Here is a 21670-nt window from a genome sequence, read left to right on the forward strand (position 1 = left end):
CAAAAACAGCAAAATTTCCTCAAAATGACCAATTCAGGGGCAGCAACCCAACAACGGGTTGACCGATTCATCTGAAAATTTCAGGGCAGATAGATCTTGACCTGATAAACATATTTACCCCACGTCAGATTTCCTCTAAATGCTTTGGTTTTTGAGTTATAAGCCAAAAACTGCATTTTACCCCTATGTTCTATTTTTAGCCGTGGCGGCCATCTTGGTTGGTTGACCGGGTCACGCCACACATTTTTTAAACTAGATACCCCAATGATGATTGTGGCCAAGTTTGGTTCAAGTTGGCACAGTAGTTTCAGAGGAGAAGATTTTTGTAAAAGTTAACGACGACGGACGACGGACGACGACGGACGACAGACGACGGACGACGACGACGACGGACGCCGGACGCAAAGTGATGGGAAAAGCTCACTTGGCCCTTCGGGCCAGGTGAGCTAAAAAGAAGGTCAATGCCAAATGAAATATACCAAACTGACATGTACTGAAGACTGATCATCTTTATTATGGTTTTTGTGCTTGAGTGGCTGGTCATGTTTTCTAATACCAAAGTTCATACAAGGTAATTCAATATTAATCACTCATTGTGTTAATTTTTCACAGTGAAGTGTTTTATGTTGGTTTTCACTGATTATCAATAGATTACCTATAATATCACAATCCTAGACTTGAGTCAATGGTTATCTTCTAGATCTTCTAGGCCGCTCACCAGATGGGGACGTCCGATCAGGATAACGACTATAATATGACTGCCCAATAATCCATGGGGAATCTCAGAATTCCTTTGTATGTAGTCGTAGTGTAAATGGATAATGATAAAGCCAAGAACATTTAGTTTAGAATAAACTGCTGGTATACTGAATACCATATTCTTAACAATAGTGTTATCTCTTCATTTCACAAGCATTCATTTTCTTTTGAGAACACCAGCAAAGAAAAACTTTTGTCAAGTCTGCCATGAAAGTCTTCATAGTGAGATGAAGCAACCTTCATACCATCAGCAACGTCAACAGTAATGTTTATTGTAAAAAAAAAATTGAGATGTCAATGACCGTGTCAATGGAGTTTTAAACAGGCTGTACCAAGTCAGGAATATGACAGTTCTTGTCCATTCATTTTAGATGTGTTTTGTTCTTTGATTTTGCCATGTGATTATAGACTTCCGAATTGATTTTCCTCTGAGTTCAGTATTTTTGTGATTTTACTTTTTTTTCATGAACACATTGTTGATGAACTCCGAAACAGCACAGCTTAAAATGGGTCACTATACGAATCTGGTTGAAGACAATATATCGGTTTAACCTCACTAAATGTTCATGTGCCTGTGGATTCTGGAATTCCCTCAGTGATTGCCTTTTGTTATATATTTTACCATTTGAGAAAGAAGGTATAAGGCAGGTCTGTGATAAGTCTTTGTTAGTATTGATATGAATATAAAAATCTGTTTATACTTTGACGTACACAAATCTGGTTTTCAAAGTCTTAAAATTGGTCTACTTCAAACTATTCATCAGTTAAATATTTGTATTTCTAAAACAATTATTTCTGGTCTATGACATAGAATATTATAGTTGTGATGAAAAATTATAGAAAAGTATTCTATTTTTATGCCCCACCTATGGTAGTAGAGGGGCATTATGTTTTCTGGTCTGTGCGTCCGTTCGTTCGTCCGTCTGTGTGTCCGTTCACTTCAGGTTAAAGTTTTTGGTCAAGGTAGTTTTTGATGAAGCTGAAGTCCAATCAACTTCAAACGTAGTACACATGTTCCCCATGATATGATCTTTCTAATTTTAATGCCAAATTATAGTTTTGACCCCAATTTCATGGTCCACTGAACATAGAAAATGATAGTGTGAAATTCAGGTTAAAGTTTTTGGTCAAGGTAGTTTTTGATGAAGTTAAAGTTACATCAACTTGAAACTTAGTACACATGTTCCATATGATATGATATTTCTAATTTTTATTCCAAATTAAAGTTTTTTCCCAATTTCACGGTCCACTGAACATAGAAAATGATAGTGCGAGTGGGGCATCCGTGTACTATGGACACATTCTTGTCTTCAACAGTTATAAAAACCTAATGTTGTATTGTCTTGTTGAAGACCTACATGTCTTAATGTTTTATGTTTGTTTTATCGACTATCATATCTTCACAAGATGACTGTACCAGAAAGTGGGCAGGGTTATGATACATTCAGTCTCCAGTGTTATGAATATTAAGCAAGCTTAAAAGAACATCTTTAAACATTATATAGTAGATTTTTCTTGTTTGGCCTTATTGATTTACTGTTTAGGTCAAGATCTATGGAAAATAAAAATTTAGAGTGGTCATTTTCTATAAAATAAGATATTAAGTGATCAACTAATCTAATGTGATGTTTCTGTATAATAAATTATTGTGACAAGGAAGATAATCAATAAAAATGGCTACTCATGTGAAAAATAAATTGTTTAATATTTCAACTTGAGTAAGAAATGCACATGTTTGGTTTTTTTGTTTGAATTTTAAAAGAGGAAACAAGGGGAAAAAGTTCAAATTCTACTTTTTGAAGTTAACTGCTATATCTGAAAATAAAGTATGAAAAAGACCAATTGCAGAAAACCAACAAAAACACAATTAAATCCTTCCAGTATCGCAGCTACTATGGAATGATCTTATATTATATTGACAAATATATACCGGTATATTGAAAAGATTAAGATACATGTATCATTTTTAATGTTTTAATAAAAATAGACATATGAGATGATTTTCACAATAATTGCACTTTATGAGATCACAAAAAGACATGACATCATACAAAGCCTATCAATTTGATTAAAACCAGAGAGTTTGTAACAGGTAGAATTTGTTTAACAAATTATATATAACAAAACAGTAAGCACTAGTAGAATACTTATCTCAATTGACATACATGAGGGAAAAAAGATACAAAAACCCCACATGGGCCCTTGAATTCTTTTTCAAAAAATTATTAACCATTAAATACAATTATTATGATCCCCACTATTATTATACCCATGACTATAATTCTCTTAAAGATGTGTTGTACAAACATGTAACAAACGAGAGTAAAATATCTTTCTAGGTAAGAGTGTATATTGAATTTTCCTAAATTTGTGTGTTTAATCTCAAATACACATGTAGTCGAGTGGTTTTCATTGGATTCAATAAAACAAATAAAACACTCCTCAGGTTTTGGATTCTTTATTATGATACGAATAAAGGTTGTAGTCAAAAGACCCTGTAATTAAATATAAAATTATAACCAATGGTTCAAGAATAATAACATGAGTACAATATGAACTCAATGACTTTCCAATTAAAATAAATAATACAAGTTCTTAATCTTTCTCTTATTTTGTTATTCTAACAAAATATCAATGTACTCTAATTGAATTAAGTAGCTTATTGAGTTTACAAACTATTCAATTATTATAATGTCTTTAACATATAATTACATGCAAAACTAGATTCTACACGAAACAAACTAAATAGCTAATGTTAAGCAAAAGCGAAGCAATTAAAAATAAGCATAAGCAAGCAAAATAATAAGCATTGATAACAAAACATATAAAACCCAACTCAATGCTTACCTCACACTTAGATGCAAGGGTCAAAAACAATATCCCCTCATGGGATGGAAATCAGCAGTACATAGTAACTCCTGAATATAAAATAAAGAATATAACTATTGTGCCACAAAAATGCACAATTACACTAATACACATTTTGTACATGAAACTTTACTTTTAGTTTATATTTACTAGTTTAATGAAAAATACTACTCAGATAGTTTATATTATTATCTTATGGTTTTAAATATTAACTCATAAACGTTTTTGATACTTTTTATAGTTTTTAACCATTTAATCAATTTAGCTGTATTATCCGTCAGTCAATCACTCACTCATTTCAAATACACTAGAACTATTAATTAAATGACAATTAAATATATGTGAGTAATCATAAATACCTAAATGAATAATATGGTGATAAAGTAACACAGTGGCTGAGTATAAAGACTCAAATGGACATCAGAATATGAATAAGTATATATGGTTCAAAATGTCTGCCTTCATGCTGAGTAAAACCAAAAGAATACTTTTAAAGAACAAAGAGATTTCCCTCCACACATATACATGTGATTTAACTGACCAATAAGAATAGACAAAGTGACCAATACTGACCATCAGTACAATGAATAGACATTTAAAGGGTTCACATACCAGAACTCAGGTCATCAACTTAATTAGCATATAAAGATAAACAAAACAGCATGCTTTATTCTTTTATTATTGACATAATATTCTATTCATATAGATCAAAGTACAATTCTGAAAGTTAAAACTATATACATACAAACCATTTAAATTTCACCCTTCCACATACTCCCCCCAGCTGGAAAATGACGTCTCGTCATTTCACGTAGGAGTATGTGAAGACGACTTCAGTATGTCTAATATGGTCTTTGCTGCCTCAGACTGTAATCCTTCCATATATCCTCTATCTGACAGTGACGTGATGTATTGCACTTTCTTCTCCCAATCTGATAACGGTGTTCTTTGAGCAGATTTGGTCATATCAAAATCTCCAGATCTAAATCGGAGGGGTACTCTCCGTTCTCTGGTGGAACGACGTAGCTGAACTGGTTCATCATCCTCATCTGTGTCAGTGTCCTGAGCTGTTTCTTCATCAGGCGGTTCCTCCTGAACAGTCTCATTATTCGAAGCGCTTCCTTCTTGTACAAGCTCAACATCATCAGGAATACCAATAGTACCCACTGATGACTGGGCGTCCCCTTCTGTCTCGCTCGTAACCAAAATATCCTCATCATCATTACTTCGTATGTTCTCCTCAGTGATGGATGAATCACTAACCATACCAGTTTTAGTGATGATTCTTAAGTTCCATTCTGACTCTTCGTCCGATTCTTGTTTGGAGTCAGGTTGGATTGTTCCCAGTTCTTCTGTCCTCTTGGCAGGTCTTTTCCTTGGTCTTGGTTTCGGTTTGGGTATAGGTGACGGTTCTGGTGTATCGCTTAAAAAACCAATAGGTAGCAAAAGGTTACGGTGGAGCGTCCTTATACGTCCCTCTCCATTTTCCTTCTTTACCATGAAAACTGGGATATCTTCATTCTGCTGACCTAGTACCGTGTAGGGGTCTTGTTCCCATCTGTCTGCCAACTTGTGCTTTCCCTCGAAACTAACAATCTTTACCAATACCCTATCACCTACCCTTACTGTTCCTCCTCTTACTTTGTTGTCATAATGGCTCTTTTGTTGATCTCTGGCCTTATTTGCGGATGTAGTTGCTAATTCATGTGCCTGTGTTATTCTGTCCTTCAGATCTTTTATATACTTTGTAGTTATCTCCTGTTGATTTTCTCTCAGTCCTAGAGCTGCATCTATCGGTAACCTAGGGTTACGTCCAAACATCAGCATGTAAGGCGACTGTCCTGTACTCTCATGTCTAGTGGAGTTGTATGCAAAAACCAAAGGACTAACATGACTCTTCCAGTTAATCTTCTTGCTGGTGTCTAGTGAGCCAAGCATGTCACACAGCGTCCGGTTGAAACGCTCACATTGTCCATTTCCCATAGGATGATAACTAGTAGTTCTTGACTTGGACATTCCTGTGATGGCACATAATTCCTTAATGATGGTACTTTCAAAATTTGCCCCCTGGTCTGAATGAATTCTATCTGGTATTCCATAATGTAAGATGAAATTACTGTAGAAAGCATCCGCAACTGTTTTAGCAAGCTGATTCCTGGTTGGAATTGCCATGGCAAATCTGGTGAAATGGTCCGTGATGACTAAAAGGTGTTGATATCCTCCCTTAGATGGTTCGAGGGTTAGGAAGTCCATGCACACTAACTCCAATGGCGATGTTGTTGATATACTTACCAATGGTGCACGTTGGTTGGTAGGTGACTTCCTACGGACACATCTTCCACATTCTTCTATCCATGTCTGTATATCTTGGTGCATTCCGGGCCAGTAAAACCTATCCTTGACCAGTGACGTTGTTCGGTCTCTCCCAGGATGTCCCATGTCGTTATGTATGGCTTCTAAAACAGTTGGTACATGTTCTAGTGGAAGAACTAGTTGGCATCTTTCCTCTTCATTCACAATAGTTACCCGATGAAGAACTCCGTCATACATTTTCAGATGGTTAAACTGCTTTAAGTGCGGATTTGGCCCAACGTCTTTTCTGGTAGGCTTCGTGTTTCCTCTGACATACTTCACGATATGTTGTATATCAGGATCCTGTTCTTGTACTTTCCTCCAGTCAACAATATTACCTATTCCACTGCCTCTTAAATCAAGATCTTTGAGGACGGCATCTGATGTCAACGTAAGACTATCAATGTACGAATCCGGCATAGCAACATTACATATGGCTTGGATGGAATCACTGGTGATGGGTAACCTACTGAGTGCGTCTGCATCTGCGTTACTCTTTCCAGGTCTGTACTTGATGTCGAAAGTGAAAGCTGCCAATCCTGCTAGCCAACGGTGTCCTGTGGCGTCTAACTTTGCAGTTGTCAATACATAAGTGACTGGGTTATTGTCTGTGTATACTGTGAAGTCTTGTCCATAAAGGTAGTCTCTAAACTTGTCACATACTGCCCATTTCAATGCCAGAAATTCTCTTTTGTGTGGTGGATAATTGCGTTCAGCCTTGTTGAGTCCTCGACTAGCATAACTGATGACTCTTTTCATTCCCTGCTGTTCTTGGTAAAGAACTGCTCCTAAAGCATCTCCAGAGGCATCAGTATGAAGCTCATATGGTACTGAACCATCTGCATAGCCAAGGATTGGTGCACTTACTAGGTGGTCTTTCAGTGTCTGGAATGCCTGTTGGTGTTGATCATTCCATATCCACTCTCTAGATGACTTGGATTTGGGCTTCTTCTTCTTGTTTGGTGCTGGAATCAAATCGGTTAAAGGTCTGCTGACTTTACTGAAACTCTGTATGAAGCGCCTGTAATAACCGACAAATCCCAAAAATCTCCTGACCTCCTCTGGACTAGTTGGTGTTGGCCAGTTCACTACCTTCTCTGTCTTCTGTTGATCTATCTCCACTCCTTCTTCTGACACTATGTGTCCAACATACTTTACCTTGCGTTTGAAGAATTCGCACTTGCTGGGTGAAAGCTTCAGATTGGCCTCTCTTATCCTCTCGAATACTAGGTGTAAATTCTGCAAGTGTTCTTCATACGTCCTACCATAAATGATGATATCATCAATAAAGATGCAACATATCTTCAGGTTGTAATCTGCAAGGCAATCCTCCATCAGTCTCTGGTATGTCGCCGGAGAGTTCGTAAGTCCAAAAGGCATCCTGTTAAACTCGTAAAAGCCAAGCGGTCCCACGGAGAATGCAGTACGCTCCTTATGGTCTTCCAAAATCTCCACCTGATGGTAACCAGACTTCATATCCACGACAGAGAAGAATCTACTGCCTGCACAGCAATCTAATAGCTCTTCTATCCTTGGGAGTGCATAACTATCATGTTTACTCTGCTTGTTTAACTGTCTGTAGTCCACACACATTCTTAGCTGTCCATTCTTCTTCCTAACAATGACAATGGCTGATGCAAATGGTGAACGCGATGGTCTAATAACTCCCATGTCCAAAAGTTGTCTTAAATGAGATCTAACTTCATCATACATGGACGGTGGAATTCTTCTATATCGGTGTTTAAATGGAGTTTCATCAAGCAGATCTATTCGATGTTTAACTCTGTTGGTGTGTCCTAAATCATTATCGCCTCTACTAAAAATATCTGTGTATCTCAATATGAGTTGTTTCCCTTCCTCTAGTTGTTCATTTGTGAGGTTGCTCTGGGTTATATCCACTTCTTCAAGTAACTTCATATCTGTTTCCTTTGTATCGGTTGGTTGTGCTTCTATAGTAACTGGTTGAACTTCACAGATAATGGCCTTTGGTGGTATGGTTATGGTTCTTGTTGTAATATTAGATAATCTAACTGTAAGTGTTCCATTTTCTTTATACTGATAATTCCTAAAAGTTGGTTCTGTGTCAATTTCTTTGTAATCTTCCGCCAAAATAGTAGATTGAATAATAGATGGTGTTGTTTTGTATGGTATCTCCTTGTCATAATAGCCAGAAACTTCAGTGGTGGTATTCGGAAGAAGGGTTATTCTTTTACATGTTCTTATTACAGCTACTCTGTTGTTGTTCTTTGTTAACTCCCTTTCCCTCATTGCTAAACATCTGAAGGTCATATACCATGGCGTTGTTAAAGCGGCATTCTGCAAGTATCTTGCTCCATGTTCCTCCTTCAGGTAAAACATCATGGTGTCTAATATGTTAGTTCCAATTAAAGCTGGTACATGTTGGCTATATCTACTATCAGGTACTACTAGCATTACATGTTGATTAGTGGTGTTGGTATTTCCAGGTATCTTTATATTAACCTCTATATATCCTGTATACGGCAGCTGAGATCCTCCAGCACATTCAACTTCCAAAATGCTATCTAAATTTTTCAATGGTACTGTGGTTGATAAATGTTCTGTATAAAATGATTCTGCAATGGTCGATACGGTTGACCCTGTATCCAATAATGCTGGTATTTTCTTTCCATTCAAAAATATTATTGTCTCTGTAGGTGTTCCAAATAATCCAGATGGTGTCTTCACAATGTTATTACTTACCTTGGGACCTGATGTTCTTCTGTTCAAGCCTAATGCTGGCCCCTCGTAGGCATAGGCTTCTTGGAGTTTAAATCCTGTCTTGTATGGTCTAGTCTTACACGGCATCCTATCTGTATGTGCCCTTCTTGACCACAACGTCTACACAGTATTTGGTTCTGCTGATAAGTACCTCCTTGTTGAAAATTTTGTTGCTGTTGTCCTTGTTGATAATTTTGCTGCTGTTGTCCTTGTTGGTAATTTTGCTGCTGTTGTCCTTGTTGGTTGTTATACCATTGACCACCTCTACCTCTACCTCTATTGTTGCCTCTATTTCCTCTAAAGTTGTTACCTCTATAATACTGTTGTTGAGGTTGCTGCTGTAGTTGCTCTTGTGGTTGTTCCTGTTGCTGTTGTTGTTGCTGTCTCAATTCCGTAAACTGATGAGTTAACTGCTGTACCATTCCCTTCAACTCTTCATAATCATGTGTGTTTTCTTTGATAGTAGTTGCTGCTTTGGCTGTATTAGGTTTTGTCTTCTTTGGTTGATGATCTTTCTCTAATTGACGCAATGCTACTCTTAGTTGGTTAAAATCTTTAATGGTGTCATACTTGTATCCACTTATATCCTTAAGTTCTTGTCGTAAACCTGTCCATAACATGGCGTGTAACATGGAATTCATCTCTTGGTGACTGACAATGCCTGTTCCAAGTCCTTTACCTAGTATATCCTGTAATCTATTACTCCAGGTCGTAACATCTTCGTCCTCTCGCTGCCTTGCGCTATAAAATTCTGCGAGTAGTTGTTCCTTGTTGTCTATGGTTCCATATACACTATCTAATACTTCCATTATTTGGTCAATAGGTTTCTCCATTCCCTGATGCATAACTAATCTAGCCGCTGATCCTGTAAGTGATCGTCGAATAGCAAATTCCTTTTGCTGTTTGCTATAAGATGGGTCCATGAGCATCATCTTAACATCATAACGCCAGATGTCATATTGAAGATCTCCTTTGTTGTCTCCACCTGAAAAGCATCTAACTTTCGCCGGCTGAGAAAATACTGTAGTAGATTTTCCTTGTATTGGTTTCTCCTCTGCTTTCAACTTTGGAACTGTTTCTTTTGGTGGTAGTGTAAAACTCATCTTACTTGGTTTCTTTTCCTTTTCAGATAACTTCTCTGCGTTGAAATTAGCTACCCATTCATTCAGTTCTTTAGCGTTACCGCCTTTGGGTTTCAGACCCATAGTTTCAAATGTATCAAACATCATCTTGAATTGTAATAATTCCTTCAACGTAGGACTGGCTGGTAATCCTGGGCTGAATGGTTTCGTAGGTGAACTGCCTCCACTAGCCATGATGATGTTGTATACCAAATATCAAATATGTACAAATAATCAAATGATAAACAAGTCTAAAAATAAAATACAACTATGTATGAACTGAATATCAGCCCTGAATACTTACCTCTAAATCTATAACTTTAATAAATTAAAGTCTGCAACACGCTAACCGATATAATCTGAATAAATGGTCTACGCTCGCAATATCCACGTAAGTAACAAGTACTGAATCTAGTAAAACGTAAAAAAAAATATATAAACTGGACCCTAACTTCACTCAATGTAACCTGTCCCTAACCTTAACACGACAAGAAAACAACTAACTGAACCAGTAGATGTATAAATATCAGCTGAAATTCAAAGTGTCAATCAGGTTGGCAGGGTGTGTAAGGTATTAGGTGATTATGATGTTAGTATAAGGATACATGCAAGTGTACGGTTTCATTCAACTTTCAAACCAGTCGAGTCGTTTAATATCAATTATTAAGTAATTTAATGTTTAACTTCTCAAATAAACCTTTTTAAGCTTTTAAATACTCAAATCAAATTTTAAACTCTGATTTAAAATAAAGTTTAAGTAATTTAACCTTTTAAATTATTATTATTTAAATCATGTACATGTATACACTCAAGAGACAACAATAACAAAAGTTAAAGCATAAATCATCACAACATATAAACATACACAAAACAACACAATATTCAATATACTACAATACAACGTATAACATGTATATAATACACTATGTCTACCAAGTAACAACAAACAACACACAACATATATATATAAACACCAATATGGCACTATATTCAATGCGGTATAAGTGTAAATGCTTGTGAGTATGTGTGTATATGTGTACGCAAGTTCAAAGTGTATCGGTGAAACTAAATCGAACTAATCCTGTTTACATAAATAAATTCAGTAAACTAAACTAAGTCTCAGTTGGGTATCTTACCCTATATATATCGCAATGTCTCAACTACATATACCCATCAATCATCATGTCAATGTGTAAATAATTTTGAAAAAAAAATGTATGCAAATTCACAAAGTGTAACTAAGTTCAAAGTGTGTAAAAAAAAATATAAATCAAAACTGTACTATGTAAACAAACAAAAAAAATGTTTATTTACATTGGTTATGTGTACTTCCGGTTCCGGTCGACGATGACCTTGACCTTGGGTGTGTCTGTGGGTGGGGTCGGGTATGTAGAGGGTGATACTAATGTACAAACTATATTCGAGACTAAGTTTACAAGTTTCACAAAACGTGAAAAATAATCACAAAATTTCAATCAAATGTCTATACTCAACACGGTATACTCTAATCTAAATGTTGTTCAAGTAATAACGATGTGGCTTACTTGTTTAACAATATAACAACACTTTTTCTAATGTACAAAATTTTGCAAGTTCAAATCGATATTGTTTTCTCAAAATTTCTATGTTATTTTACATCAATATCAACCACAACTTCAAGCGGTGTTACACAAACATATAAGAAGATAAATATAATACATAAAATATAAATGCAAACCTTTACAATGAATATATAAGTCAATCACAAGCAGTCAATCTCTGTAGAAAACACGTTTTTTCTTTCACCGGATGTTGATGTAGATTACGGTCGAGTGCACTGCTAAAACATGTATGCTGATCCCGGGCTAGTTTCCAATATTTCGGATAATCACAATAATCACGTTGGGCGCCATTTGTAGTCGAGTGGTTTTCATTGGATTCAATAAAACAAATAAAACACTCCTCAGGTTTTGGATTCTTTATTATGATACGAATAAAGGTTGTAGTCAAAAGACCCTGTAATTAAATATAAAATTATAACCAATGGTTCAAGAATAATAACATGAGTACAATATGAACTCAATGACTTTCCAATTAAAATAAATAATACAAGTTCTTAATCTTTCTCTTATTTTGTTATTCTAACAAAATATCAATGTACTCTAATTGAATTAAGTAGCTTATTGAGTTTACAAACTATTCAATTATTATAATGTCTTTAACATATAATTACATGCAAAACTAGATTCTACACGAAACAAACTAAATAGCTAATGTTAAGCAAAAGCGAAGCAATTAAAAATAAGCATAAGCAAGCAAAATAATAAGCATTGATAACAAAACATATAAAACCCAACTCAATGCTTACCTCACACTTAGATGCAAGGGTCAAAAACAATATCCCCTCATGGGATGGAAATCAGCAGTACATAGTAACTCCTGAATATAAAATAAAGAATATAACTATTGTGCCACAAAAATGCACAATTACACTAATACACATTTTGTACATGAAACTTTACTTTTAGTTTATATTTACTAGTTTAATGAAAAATACTACTCAGATAGTTTATATTATTATCTTATGGTTTTAAATATTAACTCATAAACGTTTTTGATACTTTTTATAGTTTTTAACCATTTAATCAATTTAGCTGTATTATCCGTCAGTCAATCACTCACTCATTTCAAATACACTAGAACTATTAATTAAATGACAATTAAATATATGTGAGTAATCATAAATACCTAAATGAATAATATGGTGATAAAGTAACACAGTGGCTGAGTATAAAGACTCAAATGGACATCAGAATATGAATAAGTATATATGGTTCAAAATGTCTGCCTTCATGCTGAGTAAAACCAAAAGAATACTTTTAAAGAACAAAGAGATTTCCCTCCACACATATACATGTGATTTAACTGACCAATAAGAATAGACAAAGTGACCAATACTGACCATCAGTACAATGAATAGACATTTAAAGGGTTCACATACCAGAACTCAGGTCATCAACTTAATTAGCATATAAAGATAAACAAAACAGCATGCTTTATTCTTTTATTATTGACATAATATTCTATTCATATAGATCAAAGTACAATTCTGAAAGTTAAAACTATATACATACAAACCATTTAAATTTCACCCTTCCACACACATATACATTTATACTGATATATCTGCTTTTAATTGAAAATATATACATATATTCATACAATTGACATACTTTAAATAATTTGATTAACTTTTGACCCAATCATTGGGAGTACCAAGGTGAGCTTCAAAAATACTAAGAGATCAAGAGAAAAAATCTAAGCATACAGCAGGGTAAGAATTCACTTTACTGTCAGGTGTCAAATGGTAATTTTTAGCTACCATAAGCATCAAATTGGTTAAGATTTTACCTTGATTCGTCATATTTTCCTTATTGTGGCTCGTCAGAGGTCTCAAATTATTTGGACAAGTTAAGCATGAATTGTCAAAATCAGTTGAGTATTTTATTGTCTAAAACAAAGTGTACATTTTATTGTTATGCACCAAAAAATATTGTTAACTTCAATGGCAAAAATGTTTATTGTTATATGACATTGTTACCCTCATACAGATGACATTAACATAGTGAGGTTAACTGTAGATAACTAAACAAAGAATTAAAGCACCCTAAGCTCCTATAACTCACTCCACTATGGTTTATGTTATACTGAATGTCCAGAAGGTTGTATATCTGTATGTATACTATATTGGTATGTGGTACATATATACATGCTAAACTAATCACAGTGGTATAATGTTCCTGTAAATGCAATACTGGGTAGTTAGCTTTAAAAGATGAAATTATAAATATATACCACATCTAAATCTACAAATGACTTTACAGAAAATGCTTCAGAAAAACAGTTTTAGAGGTTGACAAATTACAACAAAATTTAAATCTCACATGATACCCCTTAATTTAACTATATATATGATAAAATTGAGAATGGAAATGGGGAATGTGCCAAAGAGACAACAACCCGACCATAGAGCAGACAACAGCAGATGGTCGCCAACAGGTCTTCAATGCAACGAGAAATTCTCGCACCCGGAGGCGTCATTCAGCTTGCCCCTAAACAAATATATGAAAATGTTTCAATAAATGTTTCAGCTATTAAAACAAGTCATTATAAGTCAACAATTTGTACAGAGGTTACGTATACGTTTAGCAGAAAATATTACTTATACTGCAAATCTGAAGAGAAAGAACATATTTCCCCCAGCAGCAACATGTTTAGGTAATTCACTGTGTAAATTCCTAAAAAGAAGTTTATATTGAAATTCAATTGCTATATTTTGTTTTATCGCTATTTTGTGCATTTTTCCTTTGATCTTTTTTTGTGATAATTTTTCATATCATGCTACTTGCTTGAGATGGAAAATTATTCCTAGAAACTAAGGAGGCAAGTGGCGTTGCTAATGAAATTGACAACATCATCATAGGTGAAATAGCGATAAACAGATCATCATCGGTCATCTACCGGCTCAAGCAAGAAAGTCCATCTCTCTGAGATTATCAACAATAATCTATAAATATCTACTTGTTACAAGCTTTATATATATAGTGGAACATATGTTTTCTGTTTGAAGATGGGAAACACTCATTATGCTAAATGTACCGGTATGCTACAGTGCACAATCAAGTTTCAATTGTTAAAAACAAGTAAATAACAGTTGTTACATGAAAATATACAAAATGTCCATGAATGTAAATATATACTACTTTGAATGTACATTACTTCCTGAAAAATAAAACCTATATTTTTCTTGAACAAGCTATTGAAGGTTAAAATTCAAAACTTGACAACTAATCATTAGAAAGCTACCAAAATAAATAATTTTATATATACAAATTAAGTATTGCCCCTCAGCATTACCATGGACCATGATTTGATAAATGATTCAAGAGTTTCCCTAGATTGAAAAACTTATACCCGACATTATATCTGTAAGTAATTTCTAAATTTACAAACTAAACAAAATTTTAACATGATCATAGATATTTAAAAAAAAATAGAAATAACAATTTCACAGAAACATTCTGGTACAAAATGTACAAAGCTATAGCACGTTAGTTATATCATTGTAAATTAAAAGTTAATCTCTTATATATACAGTACTAAGGAAGATATAGTTTTCCCTATAGTGAATGTGCATTACTGTGGTATGGTATACTAATTATTTTTTCCACCTTCACATGCTGACACTAGGCTGAGACAATTTTCAGCTATAAAAACAATTGTATTTGTGTTATTGCACAAGAAAATTATGTTTTCGATAAAACAATTCTTTTTGTGCACAATCCAGTATTTTTTTTTCCTCATCTCTGTAAATGATTCTATAAACAACTTAAAAACATGATTTTGAAAAGACACATTTCACATTATCAGGACGAAATGAAAGATTTCTGATCATACATGGAAAATGAATGATTGAGGGCCATTAAGGGGCGTATGACATTTGCGCCGATTTTGAAAATTTTCATTCTTTCATTTGCGCAGATTTCATTTTTTCATTTGCGCCGATTTGATAATTTCTCCTAATTGGATTTACAGGTAAGTTTTAATACTTTTACATGAACTATAATTTGAGGGTATATTGGTAAATCTGGTTATCAACGTTGTTCACTTATGTTAAATAGATATAGGATGATGTGGTAGGAGTGCCAATGAGTTAATTCTCCATCCAAGTAACTATTAATAAAAGTAAACCATTTTAAAGTTTATTTCGATTCATATTGTTCTGGAACTTCGTTGTAACATGATGGACATATTGTTCACTTAAACGGGCCGAGGAGTCAATTCTTTTCTTTTTTTTTTTATCATCGATGGCCATACATATCAGGAGGCGAGTGTCCTGAAAAATAACATATCTTACCGATGTACCACCAAATCGTGTAAAGCCAGAGAAACATCGGATTCTGATGGGAAGACTATTGTCAAAACACAGAAAGAACATAATCATGTGCTGTTGACCGAAAGACCGAGGCTTAAGAACTACGGGTACGGCCAAGGAAAAGTCTGAAGATGTATCTAGTGCGCCTTTAACGACTGGGATGAAGAGTTATCTCATTGACACTCATAACACATCTTATTATATCTATTCACCTGTAAAAAAATTGGCGCAAATGAAAAAAAAAATTGGCGCAAATGAAAGAAAAAATCGGCGCAAATGAAATGCAGATCGGCGCAAATGCAAAACGCTGCCATTAAGATATAAATGGAAGAAAAGAAATATAAGGTCTGAAATCATTTTGTTTAAAGTCCTTGATTTATTGGACCTCCATATATGTCTATGTAAAAAGCATTGTTTTTCTCATAACATGATAACATGAAAACATGAAATGAATTTAATTCTCATTCAAGATAAACCTTTATCACAGATAATTCTATAATACTGAAAAAGATCAAAAAAAAGAATTGTGTTTGTCTGTTTTTCTCTTTAAAAGCTCTGGGACAGTAGTACTTTTAAAGTATTTTAGTAAAAACAGCTTTAATTGAATTCACATCAAAAGTTTTGCTCTTGGCTAAGTGACCTTATGATATATCACAAAAATCCATAACTGTTTAGAAAATCCTATTAAGAGAGATTATCCACCTTTTGGTCAATATGTTGTTATAGTAAATTGTGCTATGACAATTTTAACTGTAAATGTTATAGTTAAATTGCTGTGTGTAGAAATAATAATAGATAGTTAGAACTGTGAAAAGAAAACCCTTAAAGTAATATTCTTAGAAAGATAATGTTTCAAATTACTGACTACTGAAACAAACAAAGAAAGAAATTAACAAAATAATTATTTAATTTTCAGAAAACATTGTATTTCTATTCTCTGTCCTAAAATAATCATTTTGAACATTAGTAATGCATTAAAATAAAATTGCAGTACATAATCATTGTAAGAAACATACATTTAATTACATACATGAACGTACTTTTGTAGGTAGGACATTATAGATTTTAGATTACACAAATGTACTGTAGTTTTGATATATTATTACACAAATGTTTCACATGCATATAACTGTAAAAATAACAAAAAAATAGAATATAAACAAAATCTAGTCACTACAGCTTTTGTAAGTATTATCTTGACCTTTCAATGTTATCTTTTAGATTATTTTCACTTAAAAGTCTTCTCTTCATCTCATCATTAACGTCTTTATTTATGTCTTTCAATTTTTTAGCAACTTTTTTAGTATTGTCTGTTTTTGCTTTTTCTTTTGTATTTTCTTTTACTCCTTTTAAATTATCTATGTTGGAAATGTCTCGTTTAAATCGTAAATTGTCATCCATATTTTGTTCAATGTTGTCAACTTTTTGTGGCTGTCCCTGGTTAGAACTTTCTCTGACAGGAAGGTTTATTTGTTTTTCTACTTCCTGTTGTTCCACATTCTGTTCTCCTCCCACTTGCTGCTGTCTTTCTGCTGGAACTTGTTGCTGTGGTAACTGTTGTTGGTTGTCTGCTTGAACCTGTCCCTGTGGTAACTGTTGATGTCTGTCTACTAGAACTTGTTGTTGATTGTCTATTGGGACCTGTTTTTGAGGCAACTGTTGTTGCTGTTCTCCTGGAACGTGTTGCCTACCATCTGCTGCAGCTTGTTTCTGAACACTTTGTTGTTTATCAACACTTTCAATCTGAAAGCAAGGAAATAACATGTAAAGGAAAACCATTTGTAAAGTATGCTTTGAATAAAAAGAAACATAGACAAGATATAGAATAAACACATTTTGTTTACGATACTGACTTTAACAGCAAGAATATCCTGCTAGGAAAATCATAAATGTTAAAATTTTGCTGTTTTGGAAATTATCTTGAATATTAAACCAGGTTTAATCCACCATTTTCTACATAAGAAATGCCTGCTCCAAGTCAGAAATATGAGTCGTTATCTATTCATTTGAGCTTTTGAATTTGCCATTTGATTAGGGACTTTCCAACTTGAATTTTCCTCATAGTTGAATATTTTTGTGATTTTACTTTTGATCTCAATTTTGGAACCAATAATGACACATCAAAATTTGGAAATTCTTTGTTGAACAGTTCAAAAGTTGTTGCAAGGAAACTGTTAGCAGTCTTTTACCTGCTCTCTACCAGCCATACTTCAGATCACCAAAGTAATAACTGGATTTTCCTTAAGAAAACCCAATTAAAGTGTATACATGTATTGCATTATTCTTTTCATATGCAGTTTGTCTTTACTATGTTGTCTTGTGTTTTTTAGAATATAAAATTAAATGCAGTAGTTAGTAAAACTATTTTTCACATAAAATATTGTAATAGTCATTTAGTTTGTTGGTAAACCACACATACTCAACTAATAGTTATTCAAAAAAGATTGTATGAATGTGGCTCTAATATAGTATGGTATTGAATAAGTCTGTATGTGCTCTAATAACTGTTATTTCAACTCCTTCTTATGTCTGTTTGGAGCTATTAAGTGAATTATAAAGAAGATTTTCAGAGTCCAGTAAATTCTCAAGGGGGAAACCCCACATTAATTAGAAAATTTGACAGGCGTATTTCTGCTGTTTTAAATTATTGTCTCCCTTGATTTACTTACTTTATGGTCCACTTCTTTGTGTTCTTCTAGTTTCTATATTATTGTCTCCCTTGATTTACTTACTTTATGGTCCACTTCTTTGTGTTCTTCTAGTTTCTATATTATTGTCTCCCTTGATTAACTTACTTTATGGTCCACTTCTTTGTGTTCTTCTAGTTTCTGTATTATTGTCTCCCTTGATTTACTTACTTTATGGTCCACTTCTTTGTGTTCTTCTAGTTTCTGTATTATTGTCTCCCTTGATTTACTTACTTTATGGTCCACTTCTTTGTGTTCTTCTAGTTTCTGTATTATTGTCTCCCTTGATTTACTTACTTTATGGTCCACTATTTGTGTTCTTCTAGTTTCTGTATTATTGTCTCCCTTGATTTACTTACTTTATGGTCCACTTCTTTGTGTTCTTCTAGTTTCTGTATTATTGTCTCCCTTGATTTACTTACTTTATGGTCCACTATTTGTGTTCTTCTAGTTTCTGTATTATTGTCTCCCTTGATTTACTTACTGTATGGTCCACTTCTTTGTGTTCTTTCAGTTTCTATATTATTGTCTCCCTTGATTTACTTACTTTATGGTCCACTTCTTTGTGTTCTTCTAGTTTCTATATTATTGTCTCCCTTGATTTACTTACTGTATGGTCCACTTCTTTGTGTTCTTTCAGTTTCTGTATTATTGTCTCCCTTGATTTACTTACTTTATGGTCCACTTCTTTGTGTTCTTCTAGTTTCTGTATTATTGTCTCCCTTGATTTACTTACTTTATGGTCCACTTCTTTGTGTTCTTCTACTTTCTGTATTATTGTCTCCCTTGATTTACTTACTTTATGGTCCACTTCTTTGTGTTCTTCTAGTTTCTGTATTATTGTCTCCCTTGGTTTACTTACTTTATGGTCCACTTCTTTGTGTTCTTCTAGTTTCTGTATTATTGTCTCCCTTGATTAACTTACTTTATGGTCCACTTCTTTGTGTTCTTTCAGTTTCTGTATTATTGTCTCCCTTGATTTACTTACTTTATGGTCCACTTCTTTGTGTTCTTCTAGTTTCTGTATTATTGTCTCCTTTGATTTACTTACTTTATGGTCCACTTCTTTGTGTTCTTTTAGTTTCTGTATTATTGTCTCCCTTGATTTACTTACTTTATGGTCCACTTCTTTGTGTTCTTCTAGTTTCTGTATTATTGTCTCCCTTGATTTACTTACTTTATGGTCCACTTCTTTGTGTTCTTCTAGTTTCTGTATTATTGTCTCCCTTGATTTACTTACTTTATGGTCCACTTCTTTGTGTTCTTTCAGTTTCTGTATTATTGTCTCCTTTGATTTACTTACTTTATGGTCCACTTCTTTGTGTTCTTCTAGTTTCTGTATTATTGTCTCCCTTGATTTACTTACTGTATGGTCCACTTCTTTGTGTTCTTTCAGTTTCTATATTATTGTCTCCCTTGATTTACTTACTTTATGGTCCACTTCTTTGTGTTCTTTCAGTTTCTGTATTATTGTCTCCCTTGATTAACTTACTTTATGGTCCACTTCTTTGTGTTCTTCTAGTTTCTATATTATTGTCTCCCTTGATTTAGTTACTTTATGGTCCACTTCTTTGTGTTCTTCTAGTTTCTATATTATTGTCTCCCTTGATTTACTTACTTTATGGTCCATTTCTTTGTGTTCTTCTAGTTTCTGTATTATTGTCTCCCTTGATTTACTTACTTTATGGTCCACTTCTTTGTGTTCTTCTAGTTTCTGTATTATTGTCTCCCTTGATTAACTTACTGTATGGTCCACTTCTTTGTGTTCTTTCAGTTTCTATATTATTGTCTCCCTTGATTTACTTACTTTATGGTCCACTTCTTTGTGTTCTTCTAGTTTCTGTATTATTGTCTCCCTTGATTTACTTACTTTATGGTCCACTATTTGTGTTCTTTTAGTTTCTTTATTATTGTCTAACTTGATTTACTTACTTTATGGTACACTTCTTTGTGTTCTTTTAGTTTCTGTATTATTGTCTGCCTTGATTAACTTACTTTATGGTCCACTTCTTTGTGTTCTTCTAGTTTCTGTTTTATTGTCTCCCTTGATTTACTTACTTTATGGTCCACTATTTGTGTTCTTCTAGTTTCTCTATTATTGTCTCCCTTGATTTACTTACTTTATGGTCCACTTCTTTGTGTTCTTCTAGTTTCTGTATTATTGTCTCCCTTGATTTACTTACTTTATGGTCCACTTCTTTGTGTTCTTCTAGTTTCTGTATTATTGTCTCCCTTGATTTACTTACTTTATGGTCCACTTCTTTGTGTTCTTCTAGTTTCTGTATTATTGTCTCCCTTGATTTACTTACTTTATGGTCCACTTCTTTGTGTTCTTCTAGTTTCTGTATTATTGTCTCCCTTGATTTACTTACTTTATGGTCCACTTCTTTGTGTTGTTTCAGTTTCTGAATTATTGTCTCCCTTGATTTACTTACTTTATGGTCCTCTTCTTTGTGTTCTTTTAGTTTCTGTATTATTGTCTCCCTTGATTAACTTACTTTATGGTCCACTTCTTTGTGTTCTTTCAGTTTCTGTATTATTGTCTCCCTTGATTTACTTACTTTATGGTCCACTTCTTTGTGTTCTTCTAGTTTCTGTATTATTGTCTCCTTTGATTTACTTACTTTATGGTCCACTTCTTTGTGTTCTTTTAGTTTCTGTATTATTGTCTCCCTTGATTTACTTACTTTATGGTCCACTTCTTTGTGTTCTTTCAGTTTCTATATTATTGTCTCCCTTGATTTACTTACTTTATGGTCCTCTTCTTTGTGTTCTTCTAGTTTCTGTATTATTGTCTCCCTTGATTAACTTACTTTATGGTCCACTTCTTTGTGTTCTTCTAGTTTCTGTATTATTGTCTCCCTTGATTTACTTACTTTATGGTCCACTTCTTTGTGTTCTTCTAGTTTCTGTATTATTGTCTCCCTTGATTAACTTACTGTATGGTCCACTTCTTTGTGTTCTTTCAGTTTCTATATTATTGTCTCCCTTGATTTACTTACTTTATGGTCCACTTCTTTGTGTTCTTCTAGTTTCTGTATTATTGTCTCCCTTGATTTACTTACTTTATGGTCCACTATTTGTGTTCTTTTAGTTTCTTTATTATTGTCTACCTTGATTTACTTACTTTATGGTACACTTCTTTGTGTTCTTTTAGTTTCTGTATTATTGTCTGCCTTGATTAACTTACTTTATGGTCCACTTCTTTGTGTTCTTCTAGTTTCTATATT

General features: G+C 33.7%; 1 protein-coding gene and 1 long non-coding RNA gene across 4 annotated transcripts in view; both read right to left on the minus strand.

Annotated features, from left to right (window-relative positions):
* Positions 1 to 3201: 3201 nt before the first annotated feature.
* LOC139487480 (uncharacterized) lies at positions 3202 to 12806 on the minus strand. Of its 2 annotated transcripts, XR_011655828.1 has the most exons (5): positions 12567 to 12806; positions 12187 to 12257; positions 11557 to 11834; positions 3607 to 3677; positions 3202 to 3254 (listed from the first exon to the last, which is right to left on the minus strand). It is a non-coding gene; the product is annotated as an uncharacterized lncRNA (long non-coding RNA). The 2 variants fall into 2 exon arrangements; XR_011655827.1 differs by having other exon boundaries at positions 12187 to 12805.
* Positions 12807 to 14866: 2060 nt separating this feature from the next.
* LOC139487481 (putative sodium-coupled neutral amino acid transporter 10) overlaps positions 14867 to 21670 on the minus strand; it is a 75555-nt gene continuing 68751 nt past the window's right edge. For both annotated transcript variants that reach the window (XM_071272313.1, XM_071272314.1), the window contains exon 15: positions 14867 to 17496. In XM_071272313.1, coding sequence (XP_071128414.1) covers positions 16945 to 17496 — 552 coding nt within the window. In that variant the 3' untranslated portion in view covers positions 14867 to 16944. The remainder of the gene's footprint in view (positions 17497 to 21670) is intronic.

The sequence above is a fragment of the Mytilus edulis genome, chromosome 9, assembly GCF_963676685.1.
Source record: "Mytilus edulis chromosome 9, xbMytEdul2.2, whole genome shotgun sequence".
Lineage (NCBI taxonomy): Eukaryota > Metazoa > Mollusca > Bivalvia > Mytilida > Mytilidae > Mytilus > Mytilus edulis.